At 38.1% G+C, this 22,792-nt stretch overlaps 1 protein-coding gene and 1 long non-coding RNA gene across 2 annotated transcripts; one reads left to right on the plus strand and one right to left on the minus strand.

Annotated features, from left to right (window-relative positions):
- Window positions 1-1,769: 1,769 nt before the first annotated feature.
- Window positions 1,770-21,625, plus strand: ELF8 (binding protein). Its single transcript, XM_087320006.1, has 23 exons — window positions 1,770-1,971; window positions 2,841-2,907; window positions 4,464-4,658; window positions 4,758-4,858; window positions 4,942-4,995; window positions 5,066-5,182; window positions 6,188-6,251; window positions 6,331-6,545; window positions 6,840-6,924; window positions 7,237-7,337; window positions 7,420-7,512; window positions 8,980-9,048; window positions 9,136-9,228; window positions 9,317-9,586; window positions 9,745-9,825; window positions 15,221-15,379; window positions 15,454-15,549; window positions 15,922-16,023; window positions 16,126-16,233; window positions 19,099-19,323; window positions 19,429-19,695; window positions 19,791-19,862; window positions 20,384-21,625. Exons 1-23 carry the CDS (start codon window positions 1,831-1,833, stop codon window positions 20,876-20,878), a joined length of 3,270 nt encoding a protein of 1,089 aa, XP_087176132.1. The 5' UTR covers window positions 1,770-1,830; the 3' UTR covers window positions 20,879-21,625.
- On the minus strand, window positions 1,786-2,674 carry LOC147864235 (uncharacterized). The gene is made up of 2 exons (XR_015529834.1): window positions 2,645-2,674; window positions 1,786-1,989 (listed from the first exon to the last, which is right to left on the minus strand). It is a non-coding gene; the product is annotated as an uncharacterized LOC147864235 (long non-coding RNA).
- Window positions 21,626-22,792: the final 1,167 nt, after the last annotated feature.

The raw sequence follows: 22,792 nt of genomic DNA on the forward strand, positions 1-22,792 counted from the left end.
CGATCGACATATCCCTCTTTTGAATGTTATTCAACTCTTGACGGAGTTGAAGTTTCCATGCAGCTGCATTGGCCGCAAATATATTTTTGAGGTTCCCCCATGCCTCCTTCAACGTTCTGACCTCTCGAATATAGCCAAGCATGTGATCATGAGCACATGATGCTAGGCAATACAACACATGGCTTCCCGCTTGTTCCCATGTTGAGTAGTCAACGTGTGTTGGGCTGGGTTGCGCTTCTTGTGCTCACTCAATATAACTCTAATAACCTTGGACGACAAGGTATTGGTGCATCTTGTATTCCCAAGATGCAAAGTTATTTCTGTCAAGCTTTTCACAGGGGAGAGAACGACCCATTTGAGTATTCATGATGGTCTACTTGGTTGAAACAAGTTTTCTTCTTCTTCTCTATGATACGAACTGTGTAGGGTTGCTACTACAATGATTGGTCAATTCTTCGTGAACACCAGCATATACACAACACGCGCGGATGGGCTTGGATCAAGCTAACCTTACTCTGATACCATATAAAGAATCGAGTGTGATTCTGTGCAGTGGAAGAGATGTGTGTGTGTGTGTGAGAGAGAGAGAGAGAGAGAGAGAGAGTCCACACAAGATAGACAAGAAAAATAAAAAAACTATATACACAAGAAAACAATAACCGATAGTTACAAAGAAGAGGAGAATGTGCTTATGTAGTCACCATCGCTCTATAAATAAAAAAACTATATACACAAGAAAACAATAACCAATAGTTACAAAGAAGATGAGAATGTGCTTATGTAGTCACCATCGCTCTATATTCTCTCACTACAACCACCTCTTGGGAAAGAGGTGGAGACTTAACCACCTACTAACTATGTGTCATAGGACTAACTTCTATGACACATAAGTTATGATACAAAGTAGTGGGGTGCTCATACACTTCGCTATTCCTAAGGTGTGTTCCCACACTAGGGAAGTTGAGTTTGATTTTCAACAACGTCATTCAATGGCACCATCTCACTTATTGCATGGAGTAAAATATTGAAAGTTCAAAAAATGTTCTTACATGGGAGTTAAATCCTCAACATCCTATTTTGTCATGATATTAGAAACAAGTGCTCGGCCTATAGAGATGTTAGCCCATGCGCAAAGTATACAAAGCATAACCCAAAAGTCGATAATATGCTTGATCACATAGATTGCTCAAACATGTTTAGCAATGTCGGATGCAAGGTACAAAAAACTACTAAGATCAAAATCTATCTCATCTAGCTAGGTGTGGGACATCATGGAATGGTTTAAAATCTAGGGAGTGGAAGAGTTATTGGAGTTATCAAGTGAATGCTATATATGATGAAACATGCTTAGGAATGTTGGATGCAAGGTGCACAAAAACTAATATGCTTATGAATCATATGGCTGGGTGTGCTGTCGACATTATGGAATGGTTTAAAAGCTGGGGAGTGGAAGAGTTCTCGGGCGATGCCATGAAGTGTGCGATTATCGACGAAAGATTAGATTACTAGGGGTGCTAAGGATGGAACGCGAGAGTGTCAAAATTGGAATAATAGCACACTGCGAATTTCGATCAATCCATCCCGAAGCAAAGCTAAAGCTAAGATTAAAGCTAACAAAGGAAGAAGCTCTACTTCTTACTTACTTACTTACATATTGATCTGTACATACTAGTTGTGCCACACTCCCCCCCCCCCCAACAACACAAAAAAAACAGGGGAAAGAATAATCTCTCTGTCTCTCTGTCTCTGTCTCTTCTGTGCGATAGAGAGTGTGTTTGGTTTTGCTGTGCGTGGAATCTGTGTGTGTGTGTGTGTGGGAGGCAGGCCGCGATGGCGTGCGTGTACATCCCCGTGCAGAACTCGTCGGAGGAGGTGCGTGTGGATCTAGACCTCCTCCCTCGTGACGCAGCCGACATCCTCGACATCCTCAAGGCTGAGCAAGCCCCCCTTAACCTCTGGCTCGTCTTCGCAGTAAGCTTCCCTCCCTCTCTATGCTACAATGGAAAGGAAAATAATTGGAAACCTGAAACATATGCTACAATGGAAAGGAAAATAATTGGAAACCTGAAATATATGCTACAATGGAAAGGAAAATAATTGGAAACCTGAAACATTTGCCCCCCCCCCCCCCCCCCGTTTTGAAGGGGGGGAGATTAGGTTTGAGAGGGATACGAAGCTGATTAACAGTACTAGAATTTCCTTGATTTGAATTCCTTTGTGGGAAAATTAATTATTACAGAAGATTAAAAGAAGAAATCATGTTGCAAGTTTATTCTTGCTATACTGGACTTTTCTTTGGTAGGCATCCATCTTCAACGAAAAATGCAGAAAGAGCAAGAGATAATTCATTTCGCAAGTTGATTCATCATACTGAATTATCATTGATTTGAAGGTAGGATACAGAAAATTAATAGAGATTTCATGGAAAATCAATGCCTGACATTGTATATGCTGGAAGCCTTCCTGAAAAAAATTGCTATTTTATCTGTAAGCATTGTGTATTCCACGAGAAATTTATTTATTCCACATGGTATATAGTAAGGCTCCGAGTGTTCTCGTTTTGGATACATAAATGTTAGCATGGGATATTATGCTGATTATTGCCTGTGCTACAATATATTCTAGGAATCATTTTCTCTCTCACAAGGATTTTGTGCAATTGCTGATGCCCAGTCTACTTATAATTCATGTATAGCTGTCCATTTTGTGCTCTCAGAAGTTAATGTATATATATAAATATATATAGTGGTTCCCATTTTGAAAGTTTGCATTTTTTCTTCCCCAAGACTTAAACACTGTCAGTTATGCTGATTTTTCTGCTATACCTTACATACTTGTAGAGAGAATATTTCAAACAAGGGAAAATCAAAGAGTTTTTACAGATTTTGGAAGAAGGTTCAAGTCCAGGTACATTACTGCTTATCAACTTGAGTGCCCCTTATGTGTCTATATCATATGTTTGTTTGTTTGGCTACTTTTAAGTAAATTTAAATATAACTCCTAGCAGATATGTGCATTGTGGCACACAGTGCACGAAGTAGATACTTGCTGTATGTGCACTGACTAATGCAGAATGGAAGGAATCAAGGACCTGTCTGACTGACTTGTATGGAAAGGATGTGATGATTATATGTGGAGTTTCTGTGATAGTGACACTCATTGTATCCTTCATGCAATTCATGTGTGAAAGCTGATAATAGCTCAAATTTATACCATTGTTGTGAACTGATAATTCTTGTAACTTTTTAAAGCTCACGTATGTAACCCTACTTGTTTTATTGCTGATCACTTCCTTCTGTGAATTTCGATCTCATTCAAACTTACGAATTTCTGGTGTGAAGTGCGAATTTACGTGAGTGTGAAACACTTGTGTACGCACACAAACTATACATCTTTGTGTTCTCATTACATCTTTTAGTAAATCTAATCACTCAGCCAGAAGAATATCCACATCTCAGTTTCAAAGTAGAAGATGGGTAGGCTCTTGCAGAGGGCATGCCAAGCAAATGGCTAGAGATATCAATAGCATTTCAATCAAGACTAATTTGAGGTTTATATACGGTTGTGCAATATGTAGGATGGAAGACTTACATTGCATCCATATTCAGCTGCATTTGGGCGAGCTTACCTCTGGCAGATTATGTGCATGCTGGAGCTCAGAGCCTCCCGCCTTACCTGGCCACAACCAGCAAGTCTGTGTAGCAAAGTTCCATGAATCAGTTAGTGCCACAAAGAATACAGCTCCAGATTCTTTGTGCTACCTATGCAATTGATCTAGTTCATTAACCTTGCCACTTTTTGGCAAAGCAGAATATCCACTTTTGGATGATTCTCATCATGGACTAAAGCATACTTTGACCACAGTGAGGAAAACCTTGAAACTTCAAAATGCTTCCAAGTGTAGAAACAGATTTCATCCATCCAATCAAAACTGTTAGTAATCACCTACTATTGAGGTACATGACCAAGTCACATTGACATGTTAACATAAACCGTTGTAATATTTGTTAAGTCTCCCAGGCTACATGCTCTTTTAGAGACACTAATATCTTTCTTTCGTGTTGGGCTTATAGGCCATTTTTGCATCTGGAAAGATGTTATTATGTCTTTCATTTCTTCGTTCTTTCTGTTTGTAGACACAGTGGTTCGGAAAGTAATTGGATGTTTTAATTAATATTCAAAATAGGTATTGCATATTTGTATATTATTACTGAATGTAATATCGACATGCCATAACCAATACAATAGTTAATATAACACTACAAATACAGAAATAGGTGATATTACTGTTTGGGAAAGACATTGCATGTGTAAGGAAAAATATTTTTGGTTAGACGCTGGTAACTACCACTGTCTGGTTCAGGATACACTTTGTATTACATTATGAAGAATGCTTCATTAATAATGAATGCCCATGTTTATTCATTTTAGAACTTATACCCTACCTGCCTCTCTTGGAACAGAGATTGATGAATACTATAGTGATGTCAAATATGACCGCATTGCAATCCTCAATGCTCTAGGAGCATACTACAGCAATCTTGGGAAAGTTGAAACAAAACAACGTGAGAGGGAAGAATATTTTATCCGAGCAACACAATACTATAATAAGGCATCTAGAATAGATCAGGATGAACCGACAACATTTGTTGGTAAAGGTTGGTATTCCATTGTTGTATTATTCATAATAGACCCTGGAATGTTTCTGTTGTTTGTCAATTGTTCTACATTTCAGATTTCATATTATGTTTTTCCAGGACAGTTATTGTTGGCGAAGGGGGATCTTGATCAATCCTCGCATGTTTTTAAAATTGTGTTGGATGGTAGGCCAGATAATGTTCCTGCATTATTGGGTCAGGTAAATTTCTCAGTGCACATATGGCCTTGTTAAATTATCCTTTATCTGGTCGTATAATGAGATTAATTTGGTATTATGCACAGGCATGTGTTGAGTTCAATCGTGGACATTTTCAAGAATCTTTAGAGCTTTATAAGGTAGGCAGATTGTGCTAACAGTTTTGACATGGTATCCTTGTTGAAATGCCCTTGATTGCTATCATAACAGAGAGCATTGCGTGCCCATCCACGTTGCCCACCTGCAGTAAGGCTTGGTTTAGGCATTTGCCGCTATCGTCTTGGACAAATGAAGAAAGCTCGGCAAGCTTTTGAGCGAGTATTGCAGGTATTGCGGCTGTGTTAATGTTTAACAAATAATTGCTGATAGGCATCAAATGCATCTTCTGTTATATGATATATTTGTCTCCATCGCTCTATTAGATAGCAGGATCTTACTGAATAGTTTGATCATAAAACCGTCTTCCTTAATAAATATCATCCTGTCTATTATTGCCTGCATGATAATCTCTCACATAGGTCTCCAAAGCAAGGGAAGCACCTGTGATAGTGAGAGATAATGACCTTTATCTGTTGATGAGTTCGGGGCCTACGTGCATGGCAAATCTTCAGGATGGCCCATGAGGCCAGGGCCATCTTATAGTGAGGTTGGGGTGGTGAGGCCGGGACCTAAGTGCATGGCAAATTGCTATTGCCCAATCTACTGTAACCCCTTTTGCTATGTCCTGGTCAGGAGCCTATTTGTGTAGCCCTTGATTGACTTGCAGCATGAGTAGGAATAGTGGGCATAAAGAAAGATGTTAATATATCTTTCTATGAAGGCAATGTAGATATCTGATAGGCATGAGCTTTTTGCTTGTTTTTATTTATTGTGATTTGATTTGTTCGTTACAATTAACTGGATTTAAATTCTTATTGTGCATTTTGTGGTACCCCTATGGTCAAAATTTAAGCCTAGAATTTTGTGTGGTGGTGAAGGTATATACTTATAACTGTATTCCAACTTCAACGGATCATATGTTAATCTAATCGGTTGTGGAGTCCATGACTCCAATGCCTTTCAGGTTTTGGGTTCCTGAACCTTTTCACACACATTTTAAGCACCATTTCGTTTTCTCATAGATTCAGCTGCATATGAAGAAATAAACATAGGATATCCAATACTTGTGTTCAATTCAGTCATCATCCCATTAAATTGGTTTTAAATTATAATCATTAGTTCTGGATCTGAAAAATATATTCACTCTCCGTTTAGATTTCAGCTCTTTGCTCTCCTGATTGAAACCACAATTAGCAAATGTAAATATGTTACTTGCGTTGGTTCATGTGGCAGTTGGATCCCGAGAATGTCGAAGCTCTGGTAGCTCTGGGTGTGATGGATTTAAATACCAATGAACGTGAGTTTAATGCTGAACTTCATGCTTTGCGATTGTTGAGATGATTGATTTACTGACACTTCTGTACTTTATAATGCAGCTGAAGGGGTTCGGGAAGGGTTAGAGAAATTAGCAAAAGCTTATGAAATATATCCATTCTGTGCCATGGCATTGAATCATCTGGCAAACCATTACTTCTTCACAGGGCAACACGTTTTGGTGGAACAGCTTATGGAGGTTGCCTTGGCATCAACAGACAACTCGATTCTAAAATCTCATTCTTTTTACAATCTTGCAAGATCTTATCATGCAAAGGTTAGGCATGAATTAGAAGTGGTGTTTTTGTTTTCTTCCTGAATATGTTTGGTTTCGTATGCGATCCCAATAATTGATGTTTTTTCTAACATTTTTATGCTAAATTTGGACTGTCATAAAATTTATATTGTTTACTTTCTGGTTTTATTAACAGACTAAGGTTTTCAATACCACTATTGGTACCGTGTTTGTATTGTAAAATGGGGATGCAAAATTAGGAAACTAGTTTTGGAAATAGAGGGTTGTATTGTGTTCACAAAGAAACAGGAACTATATTCACTATTTTGTACTCAGGGTGACTATGAGACAGCAGCACTTTATTACCGGGCATCAGTGAAGGAACTGAAGAGCCCAAAAGACTTTGTTCTACCTTTTTATGGTGAGTATGTGATGTTAGTCCCATGGATTTGGTTAAATTCTTGGTGACATTCGATATTTGTGTTATTGGATCATAAAGTGGAAATGGAATCATGAGCATGTGTTTGAGTTGTTTTAATCTATTTAATCTGTTCCCTGAACTTGTATTGAGACGTGTTGAGTGAACACGATACCCATCCATTTCATGATTGCGTCAGCAAGAAAAAGTCATATCTTTATGACTTTAGGCTCAGAATTATTAATTTAATCAATAATGAGTAGTTTGTTTTATTTGCCTTTGAAGTTTTTCACTGTTTTTTGAAACTTACTACAGGCCTGGGCCAGGTTCAATTGAAGCTTAATGACCTAAAAAGTGCGATGTCAAACTTCGAAAAAGTGATGGAGGTTCAACCTGAGAGTTGTGAGTGTCTCAAGGTTAGTTTTACTGTTCTTGAAATTGAATTACTTGATACCATTTTGGATTACATGATGTATTTTATCTGGTGTTTCTTGGAAGGCTATAGGACATATACATTCTCAGCAAAGGAACCATGAAAAAGCTTTAGAAAATTTCAAGAAAGCAACCAGAATAAATCAACATGATGCTGAGGTATCATGAAGTTTCGCTATCTACTTATGATATATTATTCTAATTTCGCACTCTTGTAGTTCAGCAGCTCCATGAGATACCACAAAATGGGTTGCATATGGTAGTGTAAGCATATAATACATCCTGCTTAAAGACGTCCATTTCGTTAAAATGTGAATATTGTTGCACAATTAAGATTTTTTATTACTCTGAATTAAATATATGTATTTAAAACTTGTGAGAGGGTAGGCTCTGAAGAATGAAGCACATAGGGACTGGTTATGGGCTCTGGGGGGGCAGAAATGCAGATATGGAACTTAAAGGAGGCAAGGTATGGGAAGAAATAGCATGGGTAGAAGGGGAGGCTGGCCTTGGGGAGAAAACACTAAGGGATAGACCCTTTTAATTTTTCTAGTAATGACAATGGTAGAAAACACTCAGGGATGGACCCTTCAAGTTTTCTAGTGATGATTCAAGTAATGACAACTCTTGGTTTCCTAGCCTCGTAAGGCAGAAATGACACTTGGTGAAAATCCAATGCAAGCTATCAGTCGGAAACCAAAGCTGAGAAAATGTGGCACAGCCATGAACTTTCAATGGACCACATATGTCAGGCCGAAAAGCTCTGTAGATTTCAAAGGCAAAGCCATTAATGTTCACATACATGAATCCTTGAGCAAAGCTTTCTGTTAGCTCTTACATCACCACTTTCGAGGCAACATAGTTTGAACCTTGTGGAATGGCACCCTTGGCTGATGGAAGAGATTAATTCTCCACATATAGAGCTTTTGTTGTCATCTTGACATCACCTCAAAAGTTGATATCATTGAATGGCAAGGTCGAGTCTTGTAACGGTTGAGGATGACAAGGTTGGCCTTGTAATGGTTGAGGATGACAAAGTTGGCCTTGTAACGGTTCAGGATGTATCTCATTCTTCTCAACAATATTTATTTGGCATTTTCTACAAATCAGCAGAGATATAATATGTCCCATTGTTATTGTCTAAGTCCATATTGTAATTCAGAAGAACCATGGGTTCTCAGATTCAAAATGTTTCTGGAGGTCAATGCAAACGACATGGATCTTAGTTGCTTTCTCAGCTTACTTGGATGCTTGATAAGGTGTCAAAGAAATGGGTAGTAAAAAGACGAAAGAGGTGGTGCAAGAAGTGTCAGGTGTAGGCTGACATTCCACATTCTGCTTATCCTGTCGTATATGTAAGAGGAGTAATATGAAAGAAATGGTCTGAGGTTCCATTTAAAAGAATGCACTGTTGGATGGTGGATATAAGCATTTAAAAAATATTTGATTGATAGGGGATAATAAAGTTGATTTTAAATAACAACTATTTATGATTCATGATGACTTTGGCAAGATCCTGTACCAAAGTATTTATAATTATAGGATATTTCATGTAACATTGTTTCTAAAGTAATTGTGGTTTTTGAACCTGGAAGCTTCAAAATCAGTTCCTTTTTTATATTTAAGGCATGGATAGAGATGGGGGAACTTCTAGTATCAACTGATATAAGTGGAGCTCTTGATGCATTTAAGATGGTATATTCTTTTTGAGCATTACATGTTCTCTCATTCTTTGTATGGTGGTTCATGAAATCTGGAATAAGATATCTGGAATTTTGATAGGCATTGAACTTGCTGAAAAAGAACCCTGCAAAAGTGTCAATCGAGCTACATAACAACATAGGCTTGCTACATTTTGAGCGAGGGGAATATGATGTAAGAGATTCCGAGCAGTTTTTCTTTCTTCTTAGCTTTTTGTTTAATTATGCATACTACTTTTGACATAATTATATATTATTTGTAGTTGGCTCAACAAGCTTTCAAAGAGGCATTAGGAGAAGGTGTATGGACTGATCTTGATGCTGTACTTCTTAAAAGCATGGACATATATGGGTTCTCTGGTTTTTCAAATGATTTTGCAGGCAATGATTTCTTCCATCGCTTCGAAGATCAAGGGATTTCTCTAGATATACCTGCAGGGAAAGTTACAATTCTCTTCAATCAAGCAAGACTTTATGAACAAACCCATCAAATAGAGAAAGCGGCAGTTCTATATAAATTGATTCTTTTCAAGGTTAAATTACAATTATCTTATGAGCTGTTTGCAGTAGCTTAGCCACTCACACAGATATAATTCCATTCCCCTCCCTTGTTATGCGTATGTATCCAGGAGAAGAATTTACAATGAACTACAAAGTTGCATTTTCTGAAGCGTTGTATTTGTTTGTGCAGTATCCAAACTATGTGGATGCATGCTTGCGACTTGCTGCACTTGCTCGAACAAGTAATAAAATGAGTGCATGTTTGGAGCTGGTAAGTAGGCATCAGTTATTTAAAGAGAGTTAATCTTGTTTTAACTCAGGACACACCCCATAGTTGAGACTGAGTATAGAGCTAAAATTTATTACGTTAATTGCTCTTTGACTTGCAGTGGCCTGCAAGAATATCTGGACGAGAGAAAGAAAGAAATATTAATGTCTTTTAAGAGGCCAAAATGGCCTATAAGACCAAACTAGGGATTACATCTTAAGTGTTGTCTCGTCTTTGAGAACAAATCAAAATAAAATAAATATTACTTAGTAAATATAAAAGTAAATAAGATAAAAAGAGTCAAAAGAATCTGGTTTTTGGCACATGTGAGATTCTCTAGTTAGATATATTATAACTTTTGTCTTCGAAATATCTCTAGCATGGATCGACCCCAGAATGGAGAGGACTCCAAAGCAAGGGAAGCATGTGAAATTCTCAAGTTAGATACATTATAACTTTTTTCTTCGAAATATCTCTAGCATGGATTGATCCAGAGTGGAGAGGTCTTCGAAGCAAGGGAAGCACCTGTGATGGCAGGAGATAATGGCCTTTATTTGTCGATGTCAAGGATGTTGAGGTCGTGGTCTATGGGACCGGGGCCTACATGCATGACAAATTGTGATTGCCCAATCTATTGTAATCCCTTTGTTATGTCTTGGTCGGGTGCCCATTTGTGTATCACTTGATTGACTTGTAGCATTAGTAGGAGTGATGCGGCTAAAGAAAGTTGTGATTGTTCTTTGTGGATGGTTTATGTGGTTGTATTATTGTCCTTCAACAACTTTTCCCTGTGTCTCTTGAGTTCTAGCAGGAATGTTCTAGGCACCATTGGTCCTCATATTCCATTACCTTGCATAGCGAGCCAAGGCCTTGTTTAAAGAGGCAATGGTATCTCCCTGTGATTTCATAAAAGACACTACAGTGACAAACATAGTGTTCTTCGGATTCCATTTTGTGATGACACAATTGACAAATTCTTTCTTCTAGAGGTATTCATGTATATCTTCCTACCTCAATCTCTAACTGATTTGATGAAGTTCGCAGCTGCCCTATCATACTATGCAACACATACGATAGATGTATGTCCATATAAGGTGGCCTGATGATGAATCTATCCTCCGATGTGTGTAAAAAGTGTGAGTGGGCCATCTTCGTACCTAAGTGATATTTTGGGGCTGATCCATGTTATCTTGTTTTCCAAGTTAATAATATCAGTTCGGATCACTCTATTCTTTTCAACTTTGGTCATATTTAGATGGGGAGAGTCCAAGCTATATTGGAATGGGGATAGTGCATTTATACTTATGCCATGTGACTCGAACCATTGCTGCATTTCAGCATACCAACAATGAATGTCTCTATTTTCAGCCAGTTGTCTTGATGACATGAGTGCCGGTACCTTCATTTAGGGAGCTCCCAAAGACGTTATATACAGTCTCTCGAGAGCACCAAGGGCTGCATATCCACGAGAAAGTTGGGCACAAGCAGCCTCCCGTAAGGAGAACCTAGGCTCGCAGAGAAAACAGAGACGGAAAAAACAGCTAAAGAAGAAGAAAGAAGAAAGAAAGATATATTAACTTCTTTTAAGAGGCCAAAGTGGCCTATAAGACCAAACAAGAGATTACATCTTAAGCGTTGTCTCGTCTTTGAGCACAAATCAAAATAAAATAGATATTACACAGTAAATATAAAAGTAAATAAGATGAAAAGAAAAGAAACGAGGGAATCTGGTTTTTGGCACATGTGAGATTCTCAAGTTAGATATATTGTAGCTTTGTCTTCGAAAGATCTCTGGCATAGGTCAGTCCAGAATGGAAATGTCTCCGAAGCGAGGGAAGCACCGACGATGGCGGGAGATAATGGCTTTTATCTGTCGATGGCAAGGGTATCGAGTTCGTAGTCCATGGGGCCGGGGTCTACGTGCACAACAAATTGCTATTGCCCGATCAATTGTAACCCCTTTGTTATGTCTTGGTCTGGAGCCCATTTATGTATCCCATGATTGACTTTTAGCATCAATAGTAGGAGTGATGGGGCTAAGGAAAGTTGTGATTGTTCTTTTTGGATGAGATTGTATGGCTGTATTCTTCAACAACTTTTCCCGATGTCTCTTGAGCTCTAGCAAGAAAAGTCCTAGGCATCGTTGGTCCTCATATTCCGTTACCTTGCGTAGTGGGCCAAAGCCTTGTTTAAAGAGGCAATGATATCTCCCCCTGATTTCATAAAAGACACTACAATGACAAACATAGTGTTCTTCAGATTCCACTCCTTAATGACACAATTGACAAATTCTCTCTTCTAGAGGTAGTCGTGTATATCTGCCTACCTCAATCTGTAACTGATGTGATGAAGTTCTTTGCTGCCCTATCACACTACGCAACGCATAGGATATATGTATGTCCATATAAGGTGGCCTGATGATGAATCCATCATCCGATGTGTGTAAGAAGTGTGTCTTATAGTGGGCCATCTTTGTACCAAGTGGTATTTTGGGGCTGATCCATGTTATCTTGTTTTCAAGTTAATAATATCAATTCGGATCACTCTATTCTTTTCCACTTTGGTCATATTTAGATGGGGACAGTCCAAGCTATATTGGAACAGGGGTAGTGCATTTATACTCATGCCATGTGACCCGAACCATTGCTGCATTTCAGCATACCAACAATGAGTGTCTCCACTTTCAGCCAATTGTCTTGATGACATAAGTGCCAACCTTGGGTACCTTCGCTTAGGGAGCTCCCAAAGATGTTGGATAAATGTCACTGATCGGAACAATGCCTCGGTTATTATAGGTGCTGCTCCCATCTCTGCCCGGATTATATCGTGGGGCACCGATGCTTTGCTCCTTATCATGCAAGAAATCATTGACACTAAAGCTCTCTCTAAATTTTTCCAATGATTTTCCTTGTTAAGACTCGGTCCCCATGTTTCTACTCCATAGAGAAGAGTTGGTGTGACAAGTGTATCAAATAACCACAACTTAGTTCGTGGCTCTTGGAACTACAGATGTGCACATTGTCTCTCGAGAGCACCAAGGGCTGCATATCCACGAGAAACTCGGGCACAAGCAACCACCTGTAAGGAGAACCTAGGCCCTGTAAATGTTATTCCTAGGTATGCGTAAGAATGTGTGTATTCCACCTTTTCCTCTCCCAAGAAGAATTCTGGTTCTGATCTTGTTACCCATGCTTGAGTGGTGTTAAACACCATCACTTTAGTTTTATCCATGTTGATTGACAAACCTTTGTTTGTACAAAATAGTTTTAATGCATTTAGATGTCTTTGTAGTTCCTCCGGAGAGTCAGAAATCAGCACAATAGCATCAGCATATAGTAATATTGGTAGGCGTGCTCCCGAACCCCCGAATCTCTCTATGTAATGTGATACCTCATCTATATAGAGACCGAAGAGAGTGGGTGATAGTGGGCATCCTTGCTTCACTCCAATTGTGCTAGCAACCGCCTCGGACAAGCCCTTGAAGACCGCACTTTTCTTGACACGGATTCATAGAGTGCATAGATTCCCCATTGCATATTTGTAGGAACACCATGGGCTTCTAGCCGATGCATTAGCTGAGCGCATGGCACAGTGTCGAAGGCTTTTCGGAAATCCACAAAGCAGCAATAAATCTTCGCCCACTTGAATCAACCTTTTTTACTCCACAAAATGTAAGAAATGCCAGTGATCGGCTACAATTTGGGAAGGCCTCAGCATACCAACAATGAGTGTCTCCATTTTCAGCTAGTTGTTTGATGACATAAATGCCAACCTTGGGTACCTTCGTTTAGGTAGCTCCCAAAGACGTTGGATAAATGTCACTAATCGGAACAATGCCTCGATTATTATAGGTGCTGCTCCCATCTCTGCCCGGATATATCGTGGGTTACCGATGCTTTGCTCCTTATCATGCGAGCAATCATTGACACCAAAGGTCTCTCTAAATCTTTCCAATGATTTGCCTTGTTAAGACTCAGTCCCCATGTTTCTACTCCATAGAGAAGAGTTGGTGTGACAAGTGTATCAAATAACCATAGCTTAGTCCGTGGCTCTTGGAACTACAGATGTGCACATTGTCTCTCGAGAGCACCAAGGGCTGCATATCCACGAGAAAGTCGGGCACAAGCAGTCTCCTGTAAGGAGAACCTAGGTCCTGTAAATGTTAGTCCTAGGTATGTGTAGGAGCGTGTGTATTCCACCTTTTCCTCTCCCAAGAAGAATTCTGGTTCTGATCTTGTTGCCCATGCTTGAGTGGTGTTAAACACCATCACTTTAGTTTTGTCCATGTTGATTGACAAACCTTTGTCTGTACAAAATAGTTTTAAGGCATTTAGATGTCTTTGTAGTTCCTCCGGAGAGTCAGAAATCAGCACACTGTCATCAGCATATAGTAATATTGGTATAGCTATACCTGCTAGGTGTGCTCCAGAACCGCCGAATTTCTCTATGTAATGTGATACCTCATCTATATAGAGACCGAATAGAGTAGGGGATAGTGGGCATCCTTGCTTCAGAGAAATCACCTAGATCTGGTAGTAATGATCCCCCCTTGTGATAAAACAACCCATGTAAACAGTATCACAGAAATAGTGATAGATACGCTTGACTTCTTGCCAATGCTTGACACCTGGAATATGCATAAACCAGCTCATTTGCGAGACTGAAAATTGAATATCAGGCCGAGTGATGCACAAATAAATCAAGCATCCAACAACCTGCTGATAGAGAACAACATCAAATGCATCACCAATATTATGAATTGTCAATTGCAAGCCCGTTTCCATAGGTGTGGCAATAGGTTTACAATTTCAAACCCAAAGTGCTGCAATAATATGTCAATATAATTAGTTTGAGATAGAGCTATTCCACTATCAACCTGTTTGAACTGATTGCCCAAATAATGGTGTAAATGCCCCAAATCTGACATCTCAAAAGAGTCATGTAATTCAGCAGATGAATGAAGGGGGCTTGCAGAAGGAATTGGCGTGATCAATGTGCAGAAAATGAATTGAACTGACAGTGCGCAGAGAAGAAAATGTGAACCTTGATTGCATGCTGTCTGCTGATGGTGATCTGGCTGATTTGTTGAGAATGCCAGCCTGTGCTGATACCAATGTTAGTCACAAACGTTTTGCTGGGATGCCTTGTGTAGAGAAAGCAGAGAGGGAAAAAACAGAAAAAGGAAATGTAACTCCTGTTCTAATGTTAGGTGATACAAAAATAATATATTGTAGGCTAGGGTAAAGAACCTTAGTGAGGGAAAAAGACCATAGCAACCTATGTGTCCATAAACGTCACTACCACAACATATCAACATTATAGCCTTGGAATATAGTACAGGAATGTAATCTTTGTTGAGAAGAATCAGGTATCTGATAACCTACATGTGTGCTGCCAGATTTCTGATGCAATCAGGATGGATGAGAACAATTTGGATGCTTTATCTTTTCGGGGAAATGTAGAATTGAAGGCAGATGACTGGCTGAAGGCTAAGGAGACCTTCAAATTAGTTCAACAGCAAACAGATGGCAAAGATGCTTATTCCTTGCTAGCTTTGGTAACGAAGCATCAAAATTTAAAGCTCTTTGGTTATAGATTACATTGTTATATATCTGCCAATTTATTATACAGGGAAATTGGAATTACTATGCAGCTGGGAGAGGTGAGAAGCGGGATTCTAAACTAGAAGCGACTCATTTGGAGAAAGCAAGGGAGCTGTTTCATAAGGTACTTTACTGGAGAAATGGTAAAAGTGGAGGGTAATGCTTGTAAGGAAGTTTTGCAATGAAATATTTTAAAAACACCAAATTGGAAGTCGAATTCAAAACAGTGACCTAAATGGAATAAATGGGAAGGAAATATTTAATGACATACAATCAACTGGTGTTAACCTTAACCATCAAGTGATCTGTTTAGAAAGTACAATATAATGCAGATTAATGTTTGTATAACTTGAGAAAAAGTTATGTCATGATTCAGTCATGCACCATAAGTTCAAGATAAGATACATCCTTATGAGGATTACCAACTAACTTAGAACAAATATCATGTTATGTTTTCTTCTATTTTGCTAACATTAAGCAATTTATATGGTTGAAGGCTTTGTCACAAAACCCAAACAATATGTATGCAGCAAATGGTATTGGTATGGTGCTAGCAGAAAAGGGTCAATTTGACATGGCAAAAGAGATATTCACACAGGTACTGGTGCTACATACACACATGATAACAGAAAAAGAGCCTCCATTCTGTAACTCATAAGTGACTGTCTACTGAACTGCGACTTGAATTTACAATTTATAGGTGCAAGAAGCAGCAGCAGGTAACATAACTGTTGAGATACCTGATGTATGGGTGAACTTGGCACATGTTTATCTAGGTCAAGGCCAGTTTGCATTGGCAGTAAAAATGGTAAGATATTGCTTTTCTCTTCTGAATCTGGAAAGAAAGTTCAGTGCATGTGTATATCATACAATCTCTTTCCTTGGCTGATAAGATGATATCCAGATTTGCATATCACTGTGTACACTGGAAGTAACTGTTCTTCATATACTTAAGATTGAATAATGAAACCATTTGGGAATACATATAAGGTGGACTTGTATCGTGCACCTTTGTACCTAGTTGCCCTTTCTGGATCATGATGTACCTTCATCACCTACCACACAACTGATTTAACTTCAGGTATGGCACAAATTGCAAAGGTACTAAATGATTATCCCAAGCAGCTCCCACTGCCCATCCCCATGGCTCACATTACATGAATCTACCTTTGAATGTAAGAAATGCCATTGATCTCTTACAATTTGGGAAGGTCCAACATCGTAATGTGTTGGTAGGTGAGCACTTTATCTATGCATGTGATACCTCTCCCCCATTTGGCATATCTCTTTAATAGAGCTAAGCGTTAAAGTTTTCCTACTAGCTGAACAGAAGATTCCATTATACCAATCTTCAAGAGTGGAGAATAATGATTGGCCATTACTTGACTAAACTATATGGCTCAATCCTAGAATCAGAATTGGGAGTGTGGACATAGAGGAATGGTTTTTGAAACACGTTCACAATTTTGAATCCTTTAAGCCCTTACTGAGGAAGGTCCAGAGCCCATAAAAAAGAGGATTTATTGCTGCTTTCTGGAAAGTCTTTAACACTGCTCATGCAGTGTCTAGAAGCTCTTGGTGTCCCTGTAGATATGCATTGGTACACATGATTCTACACATATCTAGGAGTAACATTCATGGGGCCTTGTTTCTCCTTATGGAAAAGGCTACTTGTGCTATATTTTGTAATCCTTGGTGCTATTGAAAGACATTGTGCACATATGCAGTTTCGAGAGCCATGAACTAAATTGTGACTATTTTATACACTTGTGACACTGAATCTTCTCTATAGATAAAGAACCGGATCTTCCGCCATTGCAGGTGATTCCTTTGGCTCAGCGACCTCTCCATTCTTGATCGATCTGGGCTAGACATCTTTCGAAGGCAAAAATTACAATATATCTGATTTGAGAATCTTACATGTATGATGACGAGATTCTTTACAAACATCTTAGTCTATTTCAATTTACTTTTTTTGCGTAGTTACATTTATTTACTTTGGTCTGTCGTTTCTCAAAGACAAGACAACATTTCAAGATGTAATATCTTGTTTGGTCTTATAGGCCATTTTGGCATCTTAAAAGACGTTAATATATCTTTCTTTTTTCTACAAAGTAGAATCTGAGGACTGAGTCTTCATAAGATAAGTAGCTGGACAGATTTTGAGAGACCAGTGTAGATGATTGGTTGCATGATAAGGAGCAAAGCATGGGTGACAATAATACAATCACAATCACAATCACACAAGCTCATTAACAAAGAACAATCACAACTTTCTTGAAGGGCTATACAAATGGTCTTCATAACTTGCTCATGCTACAAGTTAATGAAGGGCTATACAAATGGTCCGTTGACAAGGACATTCTTGCCACCCTTGTCATCGACAAATTAAAACTATTATCTCTTGCCATCACAGGTGCTTTCCTCACTTCTTCTAAGTTCTCTCCATTCTGGATTGCTGGGAGAGATCTTTTGAAACCAAATTTATAATCTATTTGACTTGAGAAGCCTATATGTATAGATAATGAATTTCACTTGTCACTTTATACTTCCTTATAATGTAACTACATTTATTTTGGCTGTTGCTTCTAAAAAATGAGACAACATTTTAAGATGTTATCTCTTGTTTGGTCTTATCGTCGATTTTGGCATCTTAAAACACATTAGCCTATTTTTATTTCTGACTTAGTCATATCCAAAAATGGATGGACCATTCAGGCCATAGTCAAATGGTGGAATTGCATCTATATCCATGCAATGTATATGGAATCAGTCTAGAAGAATGATAGGAAGTAATGCTTCCGAATACCAATATATTCTTATGGAAAAGGAAAGTGTTTTGCTTAGTATTCAGCCAGCACATTTTATTCAGGGTCTTGAGCTTCGAGAGTTGGTCTTCTTGATTGTTTTGAAGGTGTTTTAAGATATCTCATCTGCATCTTTTATTCCAACCTGTAATTTGATCAAGATCTCTAAATTCACGGTGCATGAATATCCTTGAATAATAATGATGAGTCCAAATGACTAGCTAGTCTCTTTGGACTTTGCTGATTTAATATATGAGATTGTGTGGATTAAAGATGTACTTCGTTGTTTTCTTGATGCTGAAAGTGTCTGGAAAATAGGTCTATGTCTTTTCCTAATTGTTATTCGTCTTGATTCTCTACTGCTGTGCATGTGTATCATTGGGCTATAACTCCACCAGTATAGCTAGTCAAATCTGGATCCATAGCTGGATGATTGTGATGTTTGAGATGGAATGCTGTTGATTATATTTGTCAGACCAGTCAAGTGTTATTCATTGAAGAGTAGTAAAGATCTTTAGTCATTTTACGTAACGTCTGGATTTCTCATACAAGTTTATCATTTTTGAGATATTTGATTTCTGATTGTTACAATGCCTTTAATGGATAATGCTATTTGTTTCAACATTATTTTCAAAGCTTTTGAGATGTTTGACTTCTGATTGTTACAATGCCTTTAATGGATAGTGCTATTTGTTTCAACGTTATTTTCAAAGCTAAGGACAATGTTATTGGAACTGGTCCACTGATGGATTTCTAAAATTCTTCTTTTGAAGTCGAGCATATGTACAACAGTATAGATGCTATTATTCACCATAACCATGCCTGGTGCTAAGTGCAATTTCTTGTTCTCATTTTCTTTTTTTCAGTATCAAAATTGTTTGCGCAAGTTTTATCATAATACAGAGCCACAAATACTTCTGTATCTGGCACGAACATATTATGAAGCCGAACAATGGCAAGACTGCAAATGTTCACTCCTACGTGCAATCCACCTTGCACCTTCAAATTATATGCTTAGGTTTGATGCAGCAATTGCCATGCAGAAATTCTCCACTGCAACCCTCCAGAAAGAAAAACGTACTGCTGATGAGGTCAACATACATCAATTTCTTTGAAGCTGGTTAATATCACTCACTTCAACGCTCATGGCATGCATCTCTAAACATAATTGAAAATTGTGTATTTTTGTTATTCAGGTCCGACAATCAGTATCAGAGCTTAAAAATGCTTTGCGCCTTTTTAGTCAACTATCTGGGATGACTGGTCATCATTCTCATGGTTTCGATGGCAAGAAAATTGAGATGCATGTAGAATATTGTAAGCATTTACTGGAGGCTGCAAAAGTTCACCTTGAGGCTGCAGAGCGTGAGGAGCAGCAACATAAACAAAAACAGGAGGTTGCGAGGCAACTTGCAATGGCGGAGGAAGCGAAACGAAAAGCCGAAGAAGAACGGAAGATAGAGGTTGTTGCCTGTGAACTGTTTTGGAAAATATTGTTTTTAGTTGATAGATTTGAATCGAGCTCTTATTTTTCATGTTTTGCATATATGTGTGGAAGATGGAAAGAAGGAAACAAGAAGATGAGATGCGAAGGGTCCTTGAAGAGCAAGAGAACTTTGAACGGTTGAAGGTAATACGCATGATTCTTGATTTTTCATGAAAAACTTAAATTAATACTGGTGACATGCTGAATTTTTGGCCTCCCTAACCTATTTTTCAATTTAAAGATAAGGAATCATATGCATATATAAATACATTCAGTTAAGCATACACATGTAAATACATATATCTGTTATATGCTAGCGGAGAATCTGATTCTTTCCTGGGCTCTATGGCATCCCATTGTGTAGATTTTTTCAGACTGGTATTATAAATTGAATTGAATCATGAATATATATTTCTGGTAGATATACTGGAAAAGAGGAAAATGACAAATCGACTAAAGTATATGGATCTTTATTGGAAGCCAAACCGAAGAATATTGTGTTTTAAAACTAGGGGATTATTGATCAAATTAGAAAAGAAAAACTCGGTGTATTCTATGTAGGACATTATAGAAGTTATACTTGCATCACAATTCTGTGATTATGTTTCAAGTTGAATTTGGAAAACTCTCTTTCTTCTATAATTACATGCACATTCATATTTCAGGAGGCATGGAAGGTAAAGAGCCGCGATAGGTTCCAGGTGGATGATAATGAGGGTGATGGTGGCATGTCTGAGAAGAAAAAGGAGAAGAAGAAACGAAAACGTGAGAAGAAACAGAAGTCTTATTCACTAGACAAAGAACAGGAGGTCGAGGATGATGCAAATGCCACACGGTACTCATCGGATGATGAGAATGCTGGTACTCAGAATGCAATTGCAGCTGCTGGCCTGGAAGATACTGATGAAGAGGATGAATACAATGAGGAACGTGACACACCAATGGGGAAGAAATCAAGGAAGCAACAAGCTCTCTCTGAGTCTGAAGATGATTTTGCTCCTCCTGCAAAATCAGCTTCAGGAAAGGGACGAGATGAAATTGAAGAAGCATTTGGAGCTAGTGATGGTGAAGTAGGGGATAACCACCCACAGGGGTCTGATAGTGGGAATGAAGAGCTTGAACGAAAAAGGCGAATGTACGATTCAGAAAGTGATGAATAATAAAGCTTAAACCTGAACTAGTTTTTGCTTACCTTCTTGAATTTGATTGGGTGTTTTTGTATCATGATATGAAAATGTTGTACAATGTAAAGCTTGCAAAGGTACAATGATCGCATTATGATTCAGAGTGCCACGGTATTGGGGTAGAGAAACATCTCTTATTGATGGATCCTGTATAATAGATGTTGGTGTGGTGTTTTACCTCTTGAAGATTGGCAATTGTAATTGTCTTAAGACCACTGATCGAACTCATTGTGTTCAGAGGTTGAAGAATGTACAACTAATTAGAAATATTGAAAAAAAGAGAAGCCGCTTGAGGTACACTATGATCTATCAACCAGATGAGATCGAACGCACCTTTCTTGACGTGCTACTCACAAGTGGCAAGCATGGACTGGTATCATTTATATGGTTTCTGGAATTGATGTAACCACTTCAGGCTCCCATGCGAACTGGAGAAAGGTGATATCTGGATTTAGTGGATGCAGTAGAGGCAAGGTTCTTAAATGGAGCTAGCTAAATGGACTATCATCAATTATGTGGTTAATATTGTGCAGATCTAAGGAGGCTGACATGTCAATTGGATCGTAGTTAAATGGAGTCATTGGTGCTAAATTGGTGTGGAGTCATACTTAATCCACTTTCTTGTAGCCCAATAAAATAGTTTGTACAAATTGAGGATTAAAGTATTCGTCTTATGTTGTCCCTTCTCTATTATAATCGGAATTATATATTAATTAATTGCAATATGGTAACAGAAAAGGAGTCAATTGGATCCTAGTTAAAACAGTCATTGGTACAAAACTAATTAATATTTAATCCACTTTCGCAGAAGAGAAATAAAGTATGTTATCTTATCTTTCTCTCATAATGGGTATTGTATATGAATTATATGTAGAAATTTGTGCATATTTCCACTAGTTTTTTAGTATGTAGTAAGTAATATGTGCAACAAATTCGTGGTATGTTTTGGTCATTCTTTCACTCCATGCACTTTATGGAGCATAACCAGGTAATATAAACCTATTTGAGTGTTCTCCTTCTAGTTCCACAGATGGTTGGTATGGCCCATGTGCATTGTATCATGTTAGTCGTTGCATTCCTTTTGCTTGTTGCCAATAGTGGTGTTGGCATTCCTTGTTACCAATGGTAAATCCTAAAGTAAGAAGTCTTTGACCAAAATTGCAATGGGTTCATTTAAAGATTCCTTGGATGCATAGATTGACACATGTGTCCTCTTCTCGATGTTGATATTTGCAATATTCGAGAATATGAAATGGCCCCAAGAATATTATAAAACAATTCGTTTTGCAAAATAAGTATAAAAAAATAATTTATTTATTTTTTGAAAAAAGAATAAGAACAAATATTTAATACACTAAAAAAAGAACAATCATTCATTAATAGATTGTAAAAATATTGTGGTATGCATGTGTTCCTTTGTGCCACCCTTTTAGCTCACCCTTTTTAGGTTGCATGTACCCAAGTCGACCCACCCTTTTAGCACACCCTTTTTAGCCAAGCCAACCCAAATGGGTTCCGTTGTATCAACTATAAATTGATTAAGAAGTAAGAAGCTAAGTAGACTGGTTTTGATATCTTATGTGCATTTCACAATATGATTAGTAGTAAGCCTCCTTTATGGTGTCAAATAAAAAGCCGGGGAGTTTATGAACCTTTATTTTATTTATTTATTTATTATTTAAGTGGTTTGTTTGACTATACTTGTAGGGAGGACTTATAATGTATTAATTACTCATATTGATTCTTGCAATGAATGTTACCAACCAAGCACAACATTAGGGAAGGGCATTGACCAACTAGCGCCCATGCTACCGTGTATAGAATTTGTTGTAAATTCCTAAGTTCAAGGTTGTTCCTTGGCTTTAACCCGTGAATATTATAATTATAGAT

Source organism: Azolla caroliniana, unplaced genomic scaffold (assembly GCF_043228905.1).
Source record: "Azolla caroliniana isolate FFs.n. ecotype wild unplaced genomic scaffold, voAzoCaro1.0.p SCAF_5, whole genome shotgun sequence".
In the NCBI taxonomy this organism is placed as follows: Eukaryota; Viridiplantae; Streptophyta; class Polypodiopsida; order Salviniales; family Salviniaceae; genus Azolla; species Azolla caroliniana.

Coding starts and splice junctions, on each gene's coding strand:
- ELF8 (XM_087320006.1), top strand. CDS start 1,831: ATGGCGTGCGTGTACATCCCCGTGCAGAACTCGTCGGAGGAGGTGCGT. Junction 2,908..4,463: donor GGAAGAAGGTTCAAGTCCAG/GTACATTACTGC, acceptor CTCTTGGAACAG/AGATTGATGAATACTATAGT. Junction 16,024..16,125: donor CAAAAGAGATATTCACACAG/GTACTGGTGCTA, acceptor TACAATTTATAG/GTGCAAGAAGCAGCAGCAGG.